Source organism: Crotalus tigris, unplaced genomic scaffold (assembly GCF_016545835.1).
Source record: "Crotalus tigris isolate CLP2741 ecotype Arizona unplaced genomic scaffold, ASM1654583v1 scf7180000018599.1079084, whole genome shotgun sequence".
Taxonomy (NCBI): domain Eukaryota; kingdom Metazoa; phylum Chordata; class Lepidosauria; order Squamata; family Viperidae; genus Crotalus; species Crotalus tigris.
This window is the reverse complement of record NW_024097097.1, coordinates 273,003-289,768: the sequence shown is the minus strand read 5'-3', so window position 1 is coordinate 289,768 and position 16,766 is coordinate 273,003. Positions and strand designations below refer to the sequence as shown.

Sequence of the window (16,766 nt, the reverse complement as noted above, 5' to 3'; positions counted from 1 at the left end):
CTTCATCAGGGTCCAGTTCAAGCTGGGAATAATCAAAATAGAGACTGCTTTAGAAAGGAGGTTTTAGTTTATTGAAGGGGAGAGCCAGACAGAAAGATGGCTCTGGGAAAGCTGACCACATGTAGTAGGGAGTGGTGGGTTTTTATACCTTCTTGAGATTTTGTTTGGAGTTGTTCCTGTGGCATGAACTTTGACCTGAGACTGAGAGTGCCTTTCTGGTATTCTGATGGTGGTGGGTTAATCCTATTATGTCCCAAAGGTCATATCCTACTTTCCTGGGGCTGTGGCTGATGACTATGTCCTGTGTTGGATTATTTTGGTGTGAGGGATTGTTGATTCTTTTCTTTCTAAACCAAGCTTCCTGGCTCCAATCTTTCTGACAAGATTATCACATCTGCATTTCTGCAGACCTGGTTTCTGTTTGGGGCAGAGAAACAGGGGGGGGGGTAGTTTCTGCCTTTAAGATACTTTGGGGAAATAATATTCTGCCTTTTAATATTCCCAAAAATATTTCTTTCTTGGGGGCGGGGACTTCCCACATATTCTTTTAGGTTAAGTATTAAACTGCATGTATCTCTGTGCTTACTATTGTAATAGAGAGGTCATTTCAATAGTTTATCAAAGTATACTAAGATTGTAGCCAACTGAACAGGAGAAGAGAAGAAGATTCTAACAGCAATGCAAGTGTTATTATTAATACTGCTAAATAAAGGTGGACAGGACAGTTCAGGGTCTGATTCAAGGTTTAACTTGTAGAACTTTGGCTGCTTAATGCAGAATAATGGTTATAGCTGATTCTGGGAAAAACAAAATGTCTCCCACCCTGATGGCATTCTAGAAAATCTGGCTATTTCCTCTGGGCTTGCAACAGGGTGAATTTGATTACCCTATTTGTGATGTTTTATGCCTGCTTTGTTGTTTGAATTGCCATCATGACTGCGTAGTTACTTTTATATTTGTTCTGGTTCATTTTTTTTTATTATTTTGTATTTATGCACTCTCTTTTTTGTGAACCACCCAGAGCAACGTGGAATCAGGTGGTATCCAAATTGAATATAATAACTAAAAAAATAAGTTAATTTTCCTTAACTCAGTGCATTTGGTCATACTGGCTGATAATTCTAGGAGCCATAGAACTAGCATTGCTGGAAGACAAATGGTCAAGCTGCTTTCCTTTAAGAATAGCTTCTAGCAAGCCAGAGATTCACCACCCCTATTTCCATACAAAACATCTATGTTTGAGTAATGATTGTTCTTAAATATAATGTATTGATAACATAATGATTTTATAATATGATTTCATTCATTATAATGATTTCTTTTTTTTTATTAAAGAGTTTTATAAATTTTACAAAAAATAAAAAACAATACAAAAACAAAAAACAACATATACAAATAAAAAACAAACATTACCCAACAAAACCCCCCTTCCCCCGCCCCTACCCAAACCCCCCCTTCCCCCCCCAGGACCTCCCAGAGCAGAATATAGGCTTAATTAAAGAAAAAGTTAAAAAAAATTATAAAAAAGAATATAAAATAGAATATATATATATATATATAAAGTTAAAAATTATGAAAAAACTATATAATATTTTTATATCAAATTTAAATTGTATGAATTTTATCCATTTATCCCAAACAGCAAGAAATTTCTCTTGCGTTTGTCCCTTTAAGATCATTATAATGATTTCATAATCACTATAATGTAATGAACTTACTTTGTCTGTTCTGTCATTTTATATTCAATGATTTTAATGTTTTTAATGTTTATTATGCTGTAAGCCATCAGTAATTTGAAATGAGATGGACGGCAAATAAATTTAATATATAAAATAAATACATTAATTGTTTATGGTTCTGGTTTAGCTGTAGCTTGTAAACCATGCTTATGTCTTTGTATGGGTGTGCAATATCAACTGTAATTGGAACTGCTCTTGAAGACCATTAAGAAGCTACAGGTGGTCTAGAATACAATAAAATGGCTGCAATGAGTGTGCCATGCTATGCCCGTGGGTCCCTGCTGCTTTGTGAGTCCCTCTAACTGTTAGTAGCTTATGGATGCAGTTCACCTAAAGCAGGCATATCAAACTCGCGATGTCATGTGACATCGCACGACGTATTGGAGCTTTTTCTCCATTGCCGGCAATGGGATGGGCGCAGTTTTGGGATGACACGTCTGGCCCGCAAGCTGGCAGTTTGACACCCCTGACCTAGAGAGTACTTTGGTCCTGATTATTTGAGGGACTGTCTATCTCCATCAGATTCTTCTGCCCATCCAATATGATTGGGTCAAGTGCATGGTCTTCAATTAAACAATGCCATATATTAGGAGATGAACTAACTACATATACCTTGGCCAATGGATCTCAATGAAAAGTCATACAATAAAGGAAACTGAATGGCATGTTAAATGTGCTTGACAGGCATTTGGCAAGCTAAGTGTAATTTTCAAGAACAACCTTTCCCTATGTCTGAAAAGGTTTCGATCAGTGTGTGTTACCTGCTCTAACATATGCTGGTAAAACATGGACACTAACCTTACAATCAGTACAAGCTTTGAGTGGTGCAAAGAGCCATGGAAAGATACATGTGTGGCATTACAAGACAAGATAGAAAGACCTGCACATGGATTAGAGAACAAACGAAAGTATACAATATCATCAAGAGAGTAAAAGAACTGAAATGGAAATGAGCTGGTTACAAGAACAATTGATGACAGGTGGACCAAGGCAGTCATGGAATGGATCCCACTTGGTAAAAAATGTCCACGAAAGAGACCTAAAACAAGATGGATTGACAACATCAGCAAGTATTGCAAGCCTAATAGGCAAAAGAAAGCTCAGGACTATATTGGTTGGAAACATGCGGAAGAGGTTTTCATCCTGCAGTAGTTAAAAATGGCTAGAATGATGTTATTAGGATTCAGGAATTTCTCCATTGCCTTCTAGAACAGCATCAGGCTGGAAGATCAGGAGCTCCCACCAGGCAGCTGTTATGGAAGTATTTGAAAACCTGGCTTAGCTCTTAGGCTAACTGAAGAGACTGTTAGTTTTGTTTTCCAAATGTAAATTCCCTTTTTTTTCATTTTATTGTTTCCCACTTTTGAAATGTAAGCTGCCAGAGTTGTTGGGAGTTGGACTATCTCTAAATCCAATAAAACACGTAATAAAATGTTTGTGAGATAAACCATAAAGAAGCAAACTGGTTTTGTACCACAGATGGTCCACAATCTGCCTTAACCCCTAAGGATTGCTTTGATTCTGGTTTAATGTTAAATGATTCTGGTTTAGTATTTTAACATAATCCCAATTCTGGTTTACCCAATGAAATAAAAGTAAGTAAATTATGGCTTAGTGGAACGTGTGAAGGTAATTTAGGGCAATGATCATATAGCTAAATCACGTCTGTAAAACACACTAGCACTGGTATTTCGGTAACAAAACGTCTACAAGAAAGCAACCAAGCTCAGAGAACACCAAGGACCCCTCATAACATATACAACCTAGAAACAGCCTGGTGGCTGGGTTGACATAGTCATAGGGTGCGATCTAAAATGAGGTTGGAAGCCAGTAAGTGCTTCTGGGTATCGGGCACCCATCCTAAGACTCTGGAGCTGGGCTTTAGGGTCTTTACAATGAAAATAGCGCAACATAAGGTTCCGCTTCATTTACAAAGAGGCTGGAAAAATGCAGGAACACCGCTCTCAAATTCTACCCAATCCCACCTATTCTGTGCTCCTTCTGCAGCCGAGAAACGACAGAGGCGCCGCCCCTTCCATCACGGGTTCCAGAGCATCTCCGAGAGTCACGCCTCCTCTGGGCCTGCGCGGTTTCCATAGCGACCGGTATATACAACCGCTAAGCCAGTGTTAAGTGCCGGCGGTGACATGGCGACTGTCCCGAAAGAAAAAGCGGAGTCGGCGGACGAGTTGGAGGGCCTTCAGCTTCAGGCGATCATTGGCTTCAATGGTACCGGGGGCAGAGAGGGAAAGATCGGGATGGCAACCAGGGAAGTCACGGTATTTCCTTGCTGTGAGAAAAGCCCCCTCCCATTCTGGTCGCTAGGAACTCCGCCTCGATCTTCTGAAAGTTGATCTCTGTAATTGTCCGGCATAAAGCAAAAGAATTCTGCCCATGCTCAAGTGTTCCCTCTTCGATATTCGCATATTGCATTGGTGGGCTGTAATTATAATCCAAACTGTTTTTCAGGCTGTACCAGAGAAGGACTCCATGGACATAATCTAACATAACTATCTGTGCATTAAGTAGTTTGTATTCGGTTACAGAGGGAAGGATTGAGAAATCAGAGTTTCAGTTTGATACGGGGCTATAAAGAGCAGGACTATAAAGTTTACCTTGACTATAGTTCAAAACAAGCCAAATCTGAGTGTCTCTTTCAATTAATGGCCATTGTCCCTGTGATTATTCTCATACTTGCTATGATTTTGATTCTTAAGAAATGAATTGTTTTAATGATATTACCTTGCTTCCAGAAGGTTAAAGGAAAGACACGATTTAAGCACAGTATTATTATTCTCTAATGTTTGAATAAAAGACAGCAGAATGGATTAGGATCAAAGTATCAAAAGACAGACAGCATTAGCAAATAATTGAAGAGGACTGATAAAAAAATGGAGAGCAGTAAAGTATCCTGATGAATTGCAAGAATAAATCTTTTGCTGCTCCTAAGTGGGAAACCACTTTCAGTTTCCAAAAGTTTTATCTGATTATTGCTGACTATAGCATGTAACTAGACAACCTGTGATCTGTTGGATCATCATTTCAAAAATATTTCCTTACTAAATTCTCAATGATTCTTCAGCAATGACAGAGCACTAATATATAGCCCATGTTGAATTATACTGTATTCAAACATCAGAACTTGACCACACAATTTTTAAAATCATTTTGTATTATGTCACAAATGCTTACATTTGCATCATAAAATGTTTTATAAAAATTGCCAAATTTCAGTTCTACAAGAATCATGGGTCCCAGATTCTGTAAGTTAGCCTACTTTGGATACCTTGGATGGAATTGTTCTGTCCTATGATGCACCATTTTGCCCAATTAAAGATTACAGACACAAGAGTTTCAGTAGTATATAAATGTGGGCTGTTCTACCTCTAGTAACAAAATAATCATTGTATTTCTTTTGTCTTCAGGACATGTTCCCTTTGGCCTCATCTGCCATCCAGATCGAGAGCATCTTATCTATCCATTGGGTTGTACAGTAATTATCCAAAGCATAAACACCCCGGGTCAAGATTTTTTACATGGTCACACCAACAATGTCTCCTGTGTCACAGTTTCTCCAAGTGGAAATTATGTGGCTTCTGGTCAGATCACATTCATGGGCTTTAAGGTGGATAAAAGCACCTTTAAAAATGTATTTGATTCCTAAAGGATGCTGCTGTTTAAACAGGGAAGAATATGATTCTTTAAAGCAGGGGTGTCAAACTGCCGGCCTGCGGGCCAGACGCGTCATCCGTAAGCCACACCCACCCCATTGCCATCACGATATGTTGTGCAACGTCATGTGACGTCACGAGTTTGACATGTCTGCTTTAAGGCCTGATCTTTCAACTCTGATTAACTGTTTAGACTTCAAGTTATGTCTATACTTTTAGGTCTCACACTATTACAACTACAAGTAATTCTCACTTAAGGATGGTAATTGGAACCAGAATGTCTGTGGCTAAACCATGTGGTTATAAAGTCTAGTCCTGTGATCATACTGCCTAACAATGAAAAGTCTGGCACTTTCAATTGTCATCATTAAGTGAATCACTGCTGCTTGTTAAGCAAGAACATCATGTTGTTGTCATTTGCATCCTTCTGCTAGCTTCCTCTTTGACTTTGCTTGTTGGAAGCCAGCAAAGAAAATTACAAATGGCAATTGTGACTGCAGGGACACTGTGATCAACATTATTACAAGGACCACTTGTAACTATCACTCATTCAGCAGCTTCATATGTTTGAATGGGCACTGAACAAGTGATCATTAAGTAACGGCCACCTGTAGAATATTTCTGAGAAATCCTGCTACATTATCTATATATATAGGCTGATGGGGGTCAGGCCAGTGTTGGATTTTAGATAAGACAATTTAATTGTCTAAATATAAATTAGATTATTAGTTTCAAATAGTGTTTTGGAGAGAAAGCATAACAGTTGAAGAGAGGCAATGGCTGATTTAAAACATCAGAGAATTCACCATATTTTGACAGGGATTTTACTCTTACTGACAAGTAGGCCTGAAATTTCGGATGTTCCCTTATTTTCAGCAGTTTCTGGCTAGTGATAGCAATGGGAAAAAAGCATTTTTGCACGTTATAGTTAATGTAACAACTGTGATTGTTCTTGGGTTGGTCAGGTTCACCTACAATTAATCGATGCCTTGAGTAGGTAATTACAGGTAATTGTCTATGGAGATTCTCAGTCATCCAGGTAATCCTCATCTTACAATGATTTATTTGGTGACTGTTCAAAGTAGTAAGAGCACTGAAATATGTGATTTATGACCAGTCATCACACTTATGACTGTTGCAGCATCCCCATGGTTACAGGATCAACATTTTTAGTCCTTTCTGATTGGGATAGATTTATGATAGTTGCAGCATCCGGGGGTCATGTGATCATTATTTGTGACCTTCCCAGGCAGCTTCCAACAGGCAAAGTCAATGAAGGGAACTGGATTCACTTAACAACCACATGATTCACTTAACAATTGCAGCCATTCTCTTAACAACCATGAGAAAAAAAGGCAAAATTGGGCATAACTCACTTAGTAACCACCTTGCTTAGCAATGGAAGTTCTAGTTCCAATTGTAGTTGTAATTTTGAGGACTACCTATAATAGATTATTATAATGTACTTTGCAGAAGGGTGTTTATTCTTGAAGGGTGTCTAAAAGGTCCGATTGATGCAAAATATGGCAGCCAGGTTGCTGATTTGTACACAGCATCAGAATCATATCTGTAGTCTGCACCAGTTACTTTCTGAACACAGTTCAAGGTATTGTTTTTACCTCTTAAAACATGAAACAACTCAGACTAAGGAATAGCATCTCTTTTATATAAATCTATACAACAATAAATTCAACAACAGAGATTTTCTTTCAAATTACCCATTTTCCGAAACCTATCTTTCAGAACAGTATAGCTAACCAAATTCTGGAACGCCTTTCCTGGGAAATTGAATTTTATCCCTTGCTCTCCCACCTCCAGTTTAGAAAAGGAGAAATTAACTGCCTTCTCAACAATGTCTTTTATGGATCTGTTAGATGAAAAGGCAGGTTCAGTTCAATACTAATTTCTGAATTGCTTCACAGCATAGAGTTGGTATGACTTTGAGCAAATCATATAAGAGGTTTTGATTTAGTACCCAATAATGCTTTGTTACCTTTTGTGTATCTGGATAGAATAGTAGCTGTGCAGTATTTAATGGTGTGGGTAGATCACATCAGGCCCTTCTATTGCCTTGTATTAACACATTATTCTTGATGCTGCTATTTGTCTCAGAAATGGGATGTGCTTGGCTAAGTTATGCTTCCATTTGAGCGTCTCTGTCTCAATAAAGTTTCAGCCATTCGAAAGGCTGCCCGTAATGATATATGGGGGGAAAAACTCCTTTAAATCTGGAGTTTGGGATCCAAATAGCTTTTCTGTAACAAACTTGGGTTTTTTTTTTCCCAAATGATGTTTTTAGACTCTTTATTTATATTTTTACCCCAGGCTGATATCATTTTATGGGACTACAGCAAAAAGGAGATGTTGTCTCGGCTGTCACTTCACAAAGGTAAAATTGAACATCTGGCATTTTCTCCAAATGACCTTTACCTGGTTTCACTGGGAGGCCAAGATGATGGGAGGTAAGACTCCTTTAAAAATATGTTGCCTTCTCTTTTCTTGTTTTTTCTTAAAAAGTCAGAAGTCAGATACAAAGAAGACCACTGTCCTGTCTTGAATCAAAGAAAAGCTCTAATTATATTTCTCTCCTTCATGATTCCCTTGCTGTGAAGTTTCATTCCTCAAATTTTGTTGGGGATAATATTAACTTCTTTCCCAAATCATGTCTTTTTCTGAAGATCAGTATAGCAGAAAGATGCCAAACATTTTATGTTCAAATTCCAAAATGTTCTGGGGGGAAAAAACTTCAAAAGGCCTATATAGCCTATTTTGTACTTGAAACAGCAATTTTGCTCAAAATAAATAACACACACAAACAAAAAGATTTTATGCATTCCCAATATATGAGCATTGGAGGAAAAGGGCATAAGATATTTTTAGGTTTTTTTATTGCACATAAAACAAGACATTTCCATTGTCAGAATCAATTACTGCTTTAAGTCTCTCCCTATGTATCCCAAGGGAACATACAAAATAATAGGACTACAGGTAGTCTTTGTTTACTGACTGCTCTGTTTAGCAGCCATTCGAAGTTAGGGCAAACAGCTTTGCGACCAATTCTTGCATTTAGGGCCATCACACTATCTCTTGGTCATGTAATTACTATTTGCAAACTTTCAACTAGCGGAATTAATGGAGAATATGGAAGTGAAATTGCAAGTTGTGGTTATATAATATCTTTCTTAACAACTGTGGTAAGTCACTTAACAATGGGTGTGGAAGTGACACTGTAAGTCTGGCACAATCATGTGATTTTTCACTTAGCGACCACAGCAGTGACAGTTGCCAATTCTAACTGTGGTTGGTAAGTGAGAACTACCAGTAATGCTAAAAGAATCACTACTAAATCTGATCAGTTGAAGTGACAAAGCAAGTAAACAAGATAATTGATTTGTAACTGTAGAATGATGCAGCAAGTTTGAAGTGTGAATCCATCGTTTAGGAACGGCGTGATGCATCTTTTAATGATTTTTGCCTGTTCTCTTCAGCCTTTGAGAAGCATAATATATTCTCCTCTGTATATCTTTTACTTCATTTTGCCTAGTCTCCCTTTCCCGTTAAGTTTGCAATTTATGAGGAAAATTTGTGAATTTCTGACAGAAAGAGGAAATGAGAATACCATTCGTAAGGATTACACACAAATATAATTGTCCAAGCATGCTTACTTAGCTTAATGGAATTTACCAGCTATACAGGTAGTCCTCGACTTACGACCACGATTGAGCCAAAAATTTCTGTTGCTAAGTGAGACATTTGTTAAGCGTGTTTTGCCCCATTTTAGACCTTTCTTGCCATAGTTGTTAAGTGAATCATTGCAGTTGTTAAATTAGTAACCCGGTTGTTAAGTGAATCTGGCTTCCCCATTGACTTTGCTTTGCAGAAGTTTACAAAAGGGGATCAGATGACCCCAGAACACTGCAACTGTCAGCTGCCAAGCATCCAAATTTTGATCACGTGACCATGAGGATGTTGCAATGGTCATAAATGTGAAAAACAGTCATAAGTCATTTTTTTCAGTGCTGTTGTAACTTTGAACGGTCACTAAAGGAACTGTTGTAATTCGAGAACTATCTGTATTTTATGCCATACTAGATGCTCTGTTACCTGAACCAAGAAAATGAGAAGATTGTTAGAAGTGTGTTTGGCTTGTTGGTTCATGAGTAGTATGGACTTAGTAGATGCATTTATTTTGTACACCATGCTTATTACCAAGAACAGTATTTCTGTATTTGATGCATGTCACTAGAAACAAAAAGCAAATAAGATGGCATATTGCATTATTTTGGTTTTGGACATAGTGAAGTGACATAATGAAAATGTATGTCCTGTATTTGCTTCAATTTAATAATGGGAAGTATTTTTATTTTATTTTATTTTTTTGCAGTGTGCTTACCCAAAAACATGGATAAGTTGTCAGTATTCTTTTTTGGGGGGGGGGCTGGCATGTTTAATCTTTGAACTGGGTTATAAATTCTATGAACAAAAGATTGTGTTACTGCATGACATGCCAGGGAACGGTGCAAATGAGATTTATTCCCCTCCAGTAATTTTATAAGAACAGGCATTCCCCATTTAACTTGGGAAAAATGCTACCTTGTATTTCAGTGTACAGATGTCAGTTACTTTAAATCAACTACATGCCTATCAAGGAGTCAGTTCAACCAAATATTGGATATGGCCTCAAAATTCTCCAACTTTATCATAAAGCATAAATGAGAGATTCTCTCTTGGGGCACTCTGTTGATGATCATATAAACCTTTCCTTGCAGTCTTCTGCACTAGTTTTGTAGTACCCAACTTCTGTTTGCTGGGGATAAATATCCTACAGTAGCTGCCTTTGCAGTGGCAACTGGAAGCAATGTGAAATTGTGATTGGCTTCTTTTCTGCAAAGGATTTAATTGCATTGGGAATCAATCTATATTGGATGGGGGAGACCTAATTTTTTCCCCCTGCCTCAACTTACTTGAAAAATTAAATGAGGAATATGTGACAGATGGCAATCAAACGAAATCCATGTCCCAGTATTCCTTTCAACCATCTCCGTTTTTTGAGGAAGATTCTTTAACTATCTCACAGAAATTGGGAATTTATTGTTTATTCAAGATACATGTGATGTGATAAGCTACTAATTGGTTCTTGAAACCCACTATAAATACTGTTTTATTTCTGCTGTTTAGCTATTGTTCACCTTTCACCAAACTCTTAACTAAGCAATGAAGGTTTACTGTGTTATACAAATATGTTATTAGATTGGCATGAAATGAATGAGCAATCAAAGAACTACAATAATTTCTACTCCCTTCTTTTTTTTCCATTCAGTCAATTTTCTTGCCTCTCCTCTAGTAGGCGAGACAATTCATTTGATCTCAAAAACTTCATAAATACTGGAAAATAGGTTGAAATAAAACCACACCGAGCACTTCTACACCTCCTTAATGTTTGCATAATGACTGAACCAAAGATAGCTACAATTGTGTTTATTTGGAAGAAATCCTCCTCAAAGCACAATCATATCAAGTTCAAAATAACTATTCACTGTTGCTTTCCCAACAGCGTTGTGGTATGGAGTATCCAAAAGAAAGAAGCCATCTGTGGTAGTCCTGCTTCGGCTCGTAGTGCTGGGAACCCAACCACCCTGGTCTATTCCAACTGCAAGGATGAGATGTTCATCAGTGCGGGAAAGTATGGCTTTGTTTTTGAGGAAAGGCTATCAGAGTCAGTTCTTTAAAAATGTACTGTTCCTGTTAATTGCATTGTCCCAAAATTATTTACAGGTAGTCCTTGATTTATAATTGGTTGCTTAGCCATTCTTTGGCCTTATGATGAACACCTCCCAAGAGGTACTTGCAACTTGATTCCGAAGTTCTGATGGATGCTCTTCCCCCAGGGTCACATGGCCACATTTTAGACACTCAGCAACTGGGCCATAGTTAATGACCATGGTTTACAATGTTTTTTCCCCAGAACCAGCATTTCTGGTCTTCTGCAAGAACGTCCCATAACAAGCAATGGGTTTGCTTAATGACAGCTGATTCGCTTAACAAGCATTGCAAAAAAGGTGATAAAATTGAGTTGGTCATGTGATTACTCAACTCTATGACTGTCATGACTTAGAACTGCAATGAGCAGGCTCCATTAGGGTCATAAGTTGAGGACTACCTGTAATGGAAAATTTCTTAAATGAAAGACATCCATGCTTTTTTTCTTCAGAATTGCTAGACAATAAATTGGCTTCTGAATGTCCAGCAGTACACTTGAGTGTACTCTATGAGCATGTTGATCTGAAGGGAAAGTGCTTCAGAAGGCATGGGAGTATAACTATAGCACTTACTTGCAACTCCTTAAAGCAACAGCAGGACTGTTCTGCACAGCTGCTGTGTGAAATTGTAATGGCTGCTATGTTTATTATATCCAAATGCCTTTTTGCCTTTGCAGTGCTTTGGATTTACAGCATGACTTAGACTTACCCAGATCTGTTTTATTGATCAATTATAGAAAAAGCTAAATTTGCAAATTATATGATTGATGAGAAGAGTTCTAGAGTGTTTATGCTAAAATGTTTGCAAAACAAACATTGTGGTAAAATTGCTCTGCTCCATGGCATTTATCATTGGAAAAAGTTTTGAAAGTTTTCTTTTACCACTCCTAGTGTGCAATCAGCAGCTTGAGTAACCTTTGTTTCCTTTGGGGTTTGCTGTATCTGAATGATTACTTATTTAGATACAATTAATTGAAAAAAAGGTCCTATCAAAAATATTGTAGGTCGCTACTGCTCAATACTGATAGTCCTCATTTAGCAACTACCTTGTACAGTGACTGTTCGCAGTTATGACAGTGATGAAAAATTAACTTTGTGACCTACCTTCACATTAATGACCTTCAGAATTATGTAAAGTGAAGGAAAGCTGACGTAAGATTAGTAATATAGTCGTGGTTTCACTTAGCAACCACTTAGTTTAATGACTGAGTTACTGGGCCCAATTGTAATCACTAAATGAGAAATACCAGTGCTGTAGTCAGGAAATATTTCACTCTTTTCCAAACGGCTTTAATCAATCACATAATGAAGCTAACTCCCAAAAATAGAATAAGAAAGTACTTACATTCCCAACACAATCTCTTGGCATATACCAAGTTGTCAGCTACTTTCCTGAAGTTAGGATAACTGGAAGACAAACAGTAAATGCATCTTTTAGACCTGCACCAAAGTGTTTTGTGTGATATAAATCTGTCTCAAGTTAATAATGAAATACATACTTTGGCTTCAGTGGAACTATTCGAGTATGGGAACTGGATTTACCCAACAGAAAAATCCGACCAATTGAGTGTCAAACAGGACAGCTGAAAAGAGTAATTGCTTGTGCCATGGTAAGACATCTGCTGATTTGTGATTTATAGTATGTATAAAAATTGAGTCAGGTAAGCAAAAAAAAAAAAAAAAAAATCCAAAGAACAATTTATAGAAATTCTACTTAGTTTGGGAAAGGTACATTTGAGTTTAAACATCTAATTCAGTAGGATGAAGTATGTCCAAAACCATATGCTGTCACCTCCCACTTAGAAACAATTCAAATCATAACTAACCGTAGCACCAATAAGAACCAACAAAAGTAACAGACTCAGCAATAGCAATAGCACTTAAACTCACATATCGCTTCACGGTGCTTACAGCCCTCTCTAAGTGGTTTACAGAGTCAGCCTATTCCCCCCAACAATCTGAGTCTTCATTTTACTGACCTCAGAAGGATGGAAAGCTGAGTCTACCTTGACCCTGTCAGGATTGAATTCCTAGCTGTGGGTAGAGTCAGCCTGCCATGCTGCATTCTAACCACCAGGGCTTTTTTGTCATAGAACGCCCAGAATGGAGTTCCCACACCTTTTTTGGATGGAACCTTGTAGGATAGGCAAGGCGGGTTGTATGATGTGTGAGTTCTGGCACTTTTTTTTTTTTTTTCAAAAAAAGCACTGCTAACCACTTTCCAACATGACTTCATTATACGTTTTGGAGTGATTATTTTGGAAGATATAACTGAAGAATCTGTCTACAGTCCCTTTCCCTTTTTGTTCTGTCTGTATGTTAAGATCATAATTATAATGAGACACTACCTCTGGGTCTTGCTATTTTTTTGAAGTTACAGCCCGGCTGTGTGCAGGTCTTTTACAATGGCGCCCTACTTTGGAAGTATTGTCTTTGTGAAAGCAAAGACTTTTGTTTGTGTGTAGACACTAGACCCTTTTAAAAACTATTATTGTGTTTTATTCAGTATTGCAATTGCTTTTATTGCTGAGCTTATGTTAAAGCAATAGTTCCCAGCTTTTCTTTTCTTTATGTGGATCTTTACATTGTCATTTGATACTTTTGAACACTATTGGATAAACAAGTTGGCAGTGAGGTGCTCATGAGGATTTTGCTATCAATCCTATGAGACTCCAAAATTAATTCAATTTTATTTAGAAAAACATTCAAGGCCATCCTCTTGTGGTCTCATCAAATTTTATAAGGGTTTGGCTTTCCGGTCTGAAATATTGGGATTTGAGATTTGAATGCCCAAGGCTGTAGCTTCAACAACCTTGTGAGATTTTACTCCTTTTGTGTGTGTCTACAGTGGTATGCAGCACACATTTATTTTAGATGAATGACTGCTTTTTCCTTAAATGATGCTCAGTAAATTTGCAAAAATCACCAATAAAAGATTTTTGGAAGGTGCAACGTACAGTAGACAAGTATAAAGAAAGGACAATAGACACATAACATCAAATATTTAAAATATAGGTATCTGAGTCCTTTTATATGCAATGAAATCTAGTCTTTATTCCTGTAAGTCAGGTACAAATATGGTATTGAATTTACGTTATAGAATATCAAAGCTGTTACCGTATTTTCCGGTGTATAAGGCAACTCGGCATATAAGACGACCCCTGACTTCGACGCCGATTTCCATGCCTAGAAAGTCGTCTCATACACTGGAAACTACCGTAATTTCCGGCATATAAGATGACCCCCGACTTCGGCGGCGATTTCCACGCCTTAGAAAGTCGTCTTATACGCCGGAAAATATGGTAACTCACCCCAATGAACTGTGGGAAGCATGGTTTCTAATCCATTTCCTCACCCTTCCCCAGATGGCAGATGATGACAGCTACTTCTATGTTGGCACATCCACGGGTGATATCCTCAAAATCAATACAAAAAGCACACTGATGAGTAGTTTTGGCCCAGTAAAGGATAAACACAGCTTGGTAAGTGGTCTCTGTCTTCCACCTCTTGCTTAGAGAGAGCAAAATCATGCAGACCACATTGTAAGTATTGTAAGTTAAATACTACAGCAACTAAATTTCAGCAGAGATTGGGTAAATGAACAGGCTGATAAAGCTCTAGCTGTCTAGTTATTGGCAAAGCTTATGACTCTTTTATGAGCTATTTTTACTTGATCACAGAATGAGCTACTCTCTGATGTAGCTGTTTTCAGACTCTCTAATGGAACCTCAGTTTGTTTGCTTTTTCTTTCGTGACTGCTTGCTGTGATAGGAGGCCATTCTTGATGAAATCCGAGATGTTTGGACAAGTCTCCTCCAATCAGAGTTTTTGCATAATAGGTTTTGCAGAAATACTAACAATTAGAGATATCAAGGGGCTAGCTTCAACCCAAGGAGATCACTTGCCCATCTAATTCCTTACTGTCACTTCTAACTGCCAGCAGTTTTCTGACAATTTTGAGAGCCAGTGTGATGTAGTGATTAAATTATTTAGCTAGGAGATCAAGGCTGTGATCTACCTCATCCACAGAAGTTTATTGGGTGAATTTGGGCCATTTCACACACTCTAAGTTTAATATACCTCACAGGGAAGTTGAGGGGAAAATATGGAAGGAGGGAGCGCTATGTATGCTGCCTTGAGCTTTTGCATGAAAGTTAAATCTAATAAATAACATTTTGCCCAAGGGCTGTTAACATTGTTATTCTTCCTTCTTTTAATTGGAAGTGCCAGGGGCCCAAGCTGAGATTTTTGTACGCCCAAGAGGTGATCTGCCACTAAAATGATGTTACAGGATACTTGTAACAATTTACAGCACAGGGCAATGTAAAGTATTGTGCTCATTAGCATATGTGAACAAATGATTAAAAAACTGATTTTTAAAAATGATTAAAAATATATATGTCATGTGTCATTTTTCATATTGGTCTTGGTTTCCTTACAAGCAAGCGTTCATTGAGCTGGTCAGGAATTCAGAAAGTACATTTATTGTCATTTGCCTCTAATCGGTGCAAGTTAATGTACCTCTGCTGACTACAATCCCACTGGGAAGTCTCTCCCCATTGTTAGCAAAATGTATTTATTTATTCATATATTTATTCCAGTTCGTACTAGTGCTGCAATCTAATTGAAACCATGGCAGTTCAAGCCCAAAGTAGAAACATAATCACTATCGATATCGCTGAAATATCCCTGGCAAATGCATTAAAACTGAAACTAAACCACTCATAAAAACTATATCGCAGGATAAAATACTGACTTTGCATAACTGAACAGAAAACACAACAAGAGATTTCAATGAGAAAAAAAAGAGAGGAAGCAAATAGTGTCAGATTCATGTAATTGAGGCTAATCTGTAGCCTAACATTCAATCTCTCTGTGGGCTAATTGACACATCTTAATGTGATGTAAAAGGTCCACAAGTAAGTTTTCTCTTTAGATGTTATAGTCAGCAGCAAAGGTCAACCTTGGATTTTGATGGGGAAGGGAAAACATACCAATGTCAATAATATATGATCTCTGTCATCTATACTAAAAATCTACATATTTCTTTATAGGACAAATATTATTTTTGAGTAGAGATGTATGAAGTTCAGACTGGAAAAATAACACTGGAGACAGAATTAACTATTTTTTAATCCATACCATATGGCTCTTCTTAGCAACAGTATGGGAAATCTTATAATGGTTTTCTTGGCCCCATATCCAATTAGTTCATACTTTGGCTTGCTGGCTGTAAATTATTTACCTTGCTAAATATCCATTAATGGCAATTCATTTTACTTTTTATAGTCACCATAATCCAGTTTTTTGCTTCTGAATATATTTTACCCAACCTCTGGATTCTAATCCCAATTCTAAAGGGTATTTTTTTTATAAATTATTTCTTACTTTTCCTTTTCTAATGTTCTAAATATCCCCTTAAACATTCTCCCATTTGTGCATTTTGTATTCTGTTCTGTCAGATTGTTTCAGTTGTTCTTCTTGACATCTAGCTTCTTTTAACAAAAGCTGTCCTGAATTATCTAAACCAGTGGTTCTCGACCTTTTTAATGCCGCGACCCCCAACCGGTCATAAGTCGAGGACTACTCAACCAATC

The 16,766-nt window shown here is 37.5% G+C and overlaps 1 protein-coding gene across 1 annotated transcript in view; it reads left to right on the top strand.

Moving 5' to 3' along the window:
- The first annotated feature begins 3,842 nt into the window (after positions 1–3,842).
- CFAP52 (cilia and flagella associated protein 52) overlaps positions 3,843–16,766 on the top strand; it is a 29,264-nt gene continuing 16,340 nt past the window's right edge. Inside the window, exons 1-6 of the mRNA XM_039355091.1 lie at positions 3,843–3,968; positions 5,165–5,364; positions 7,736–7,872; positions 10,965–11,093; positions 12,680–12,779; positions 14,535–14,651. Of these exons, the coding sequence (XP_039211025.1) occupies positions 3,887–3,968; positions 5,165–5,364; positions 7,736–7,872; positions 10,965–11,093; positions 12,680–12,779; positions 14,535–14,651 (765 nt within the window). The 5' untranslated portion in view covers positions 3,843–3,886. The remainder of the gene's footprint in view (positions 3,969–5,164; positions 5,365–7,735; positions 7,873–10,964; positions 11,094–12,679; positions 12,780–14,534; positions 14,652–16,766) is intronic.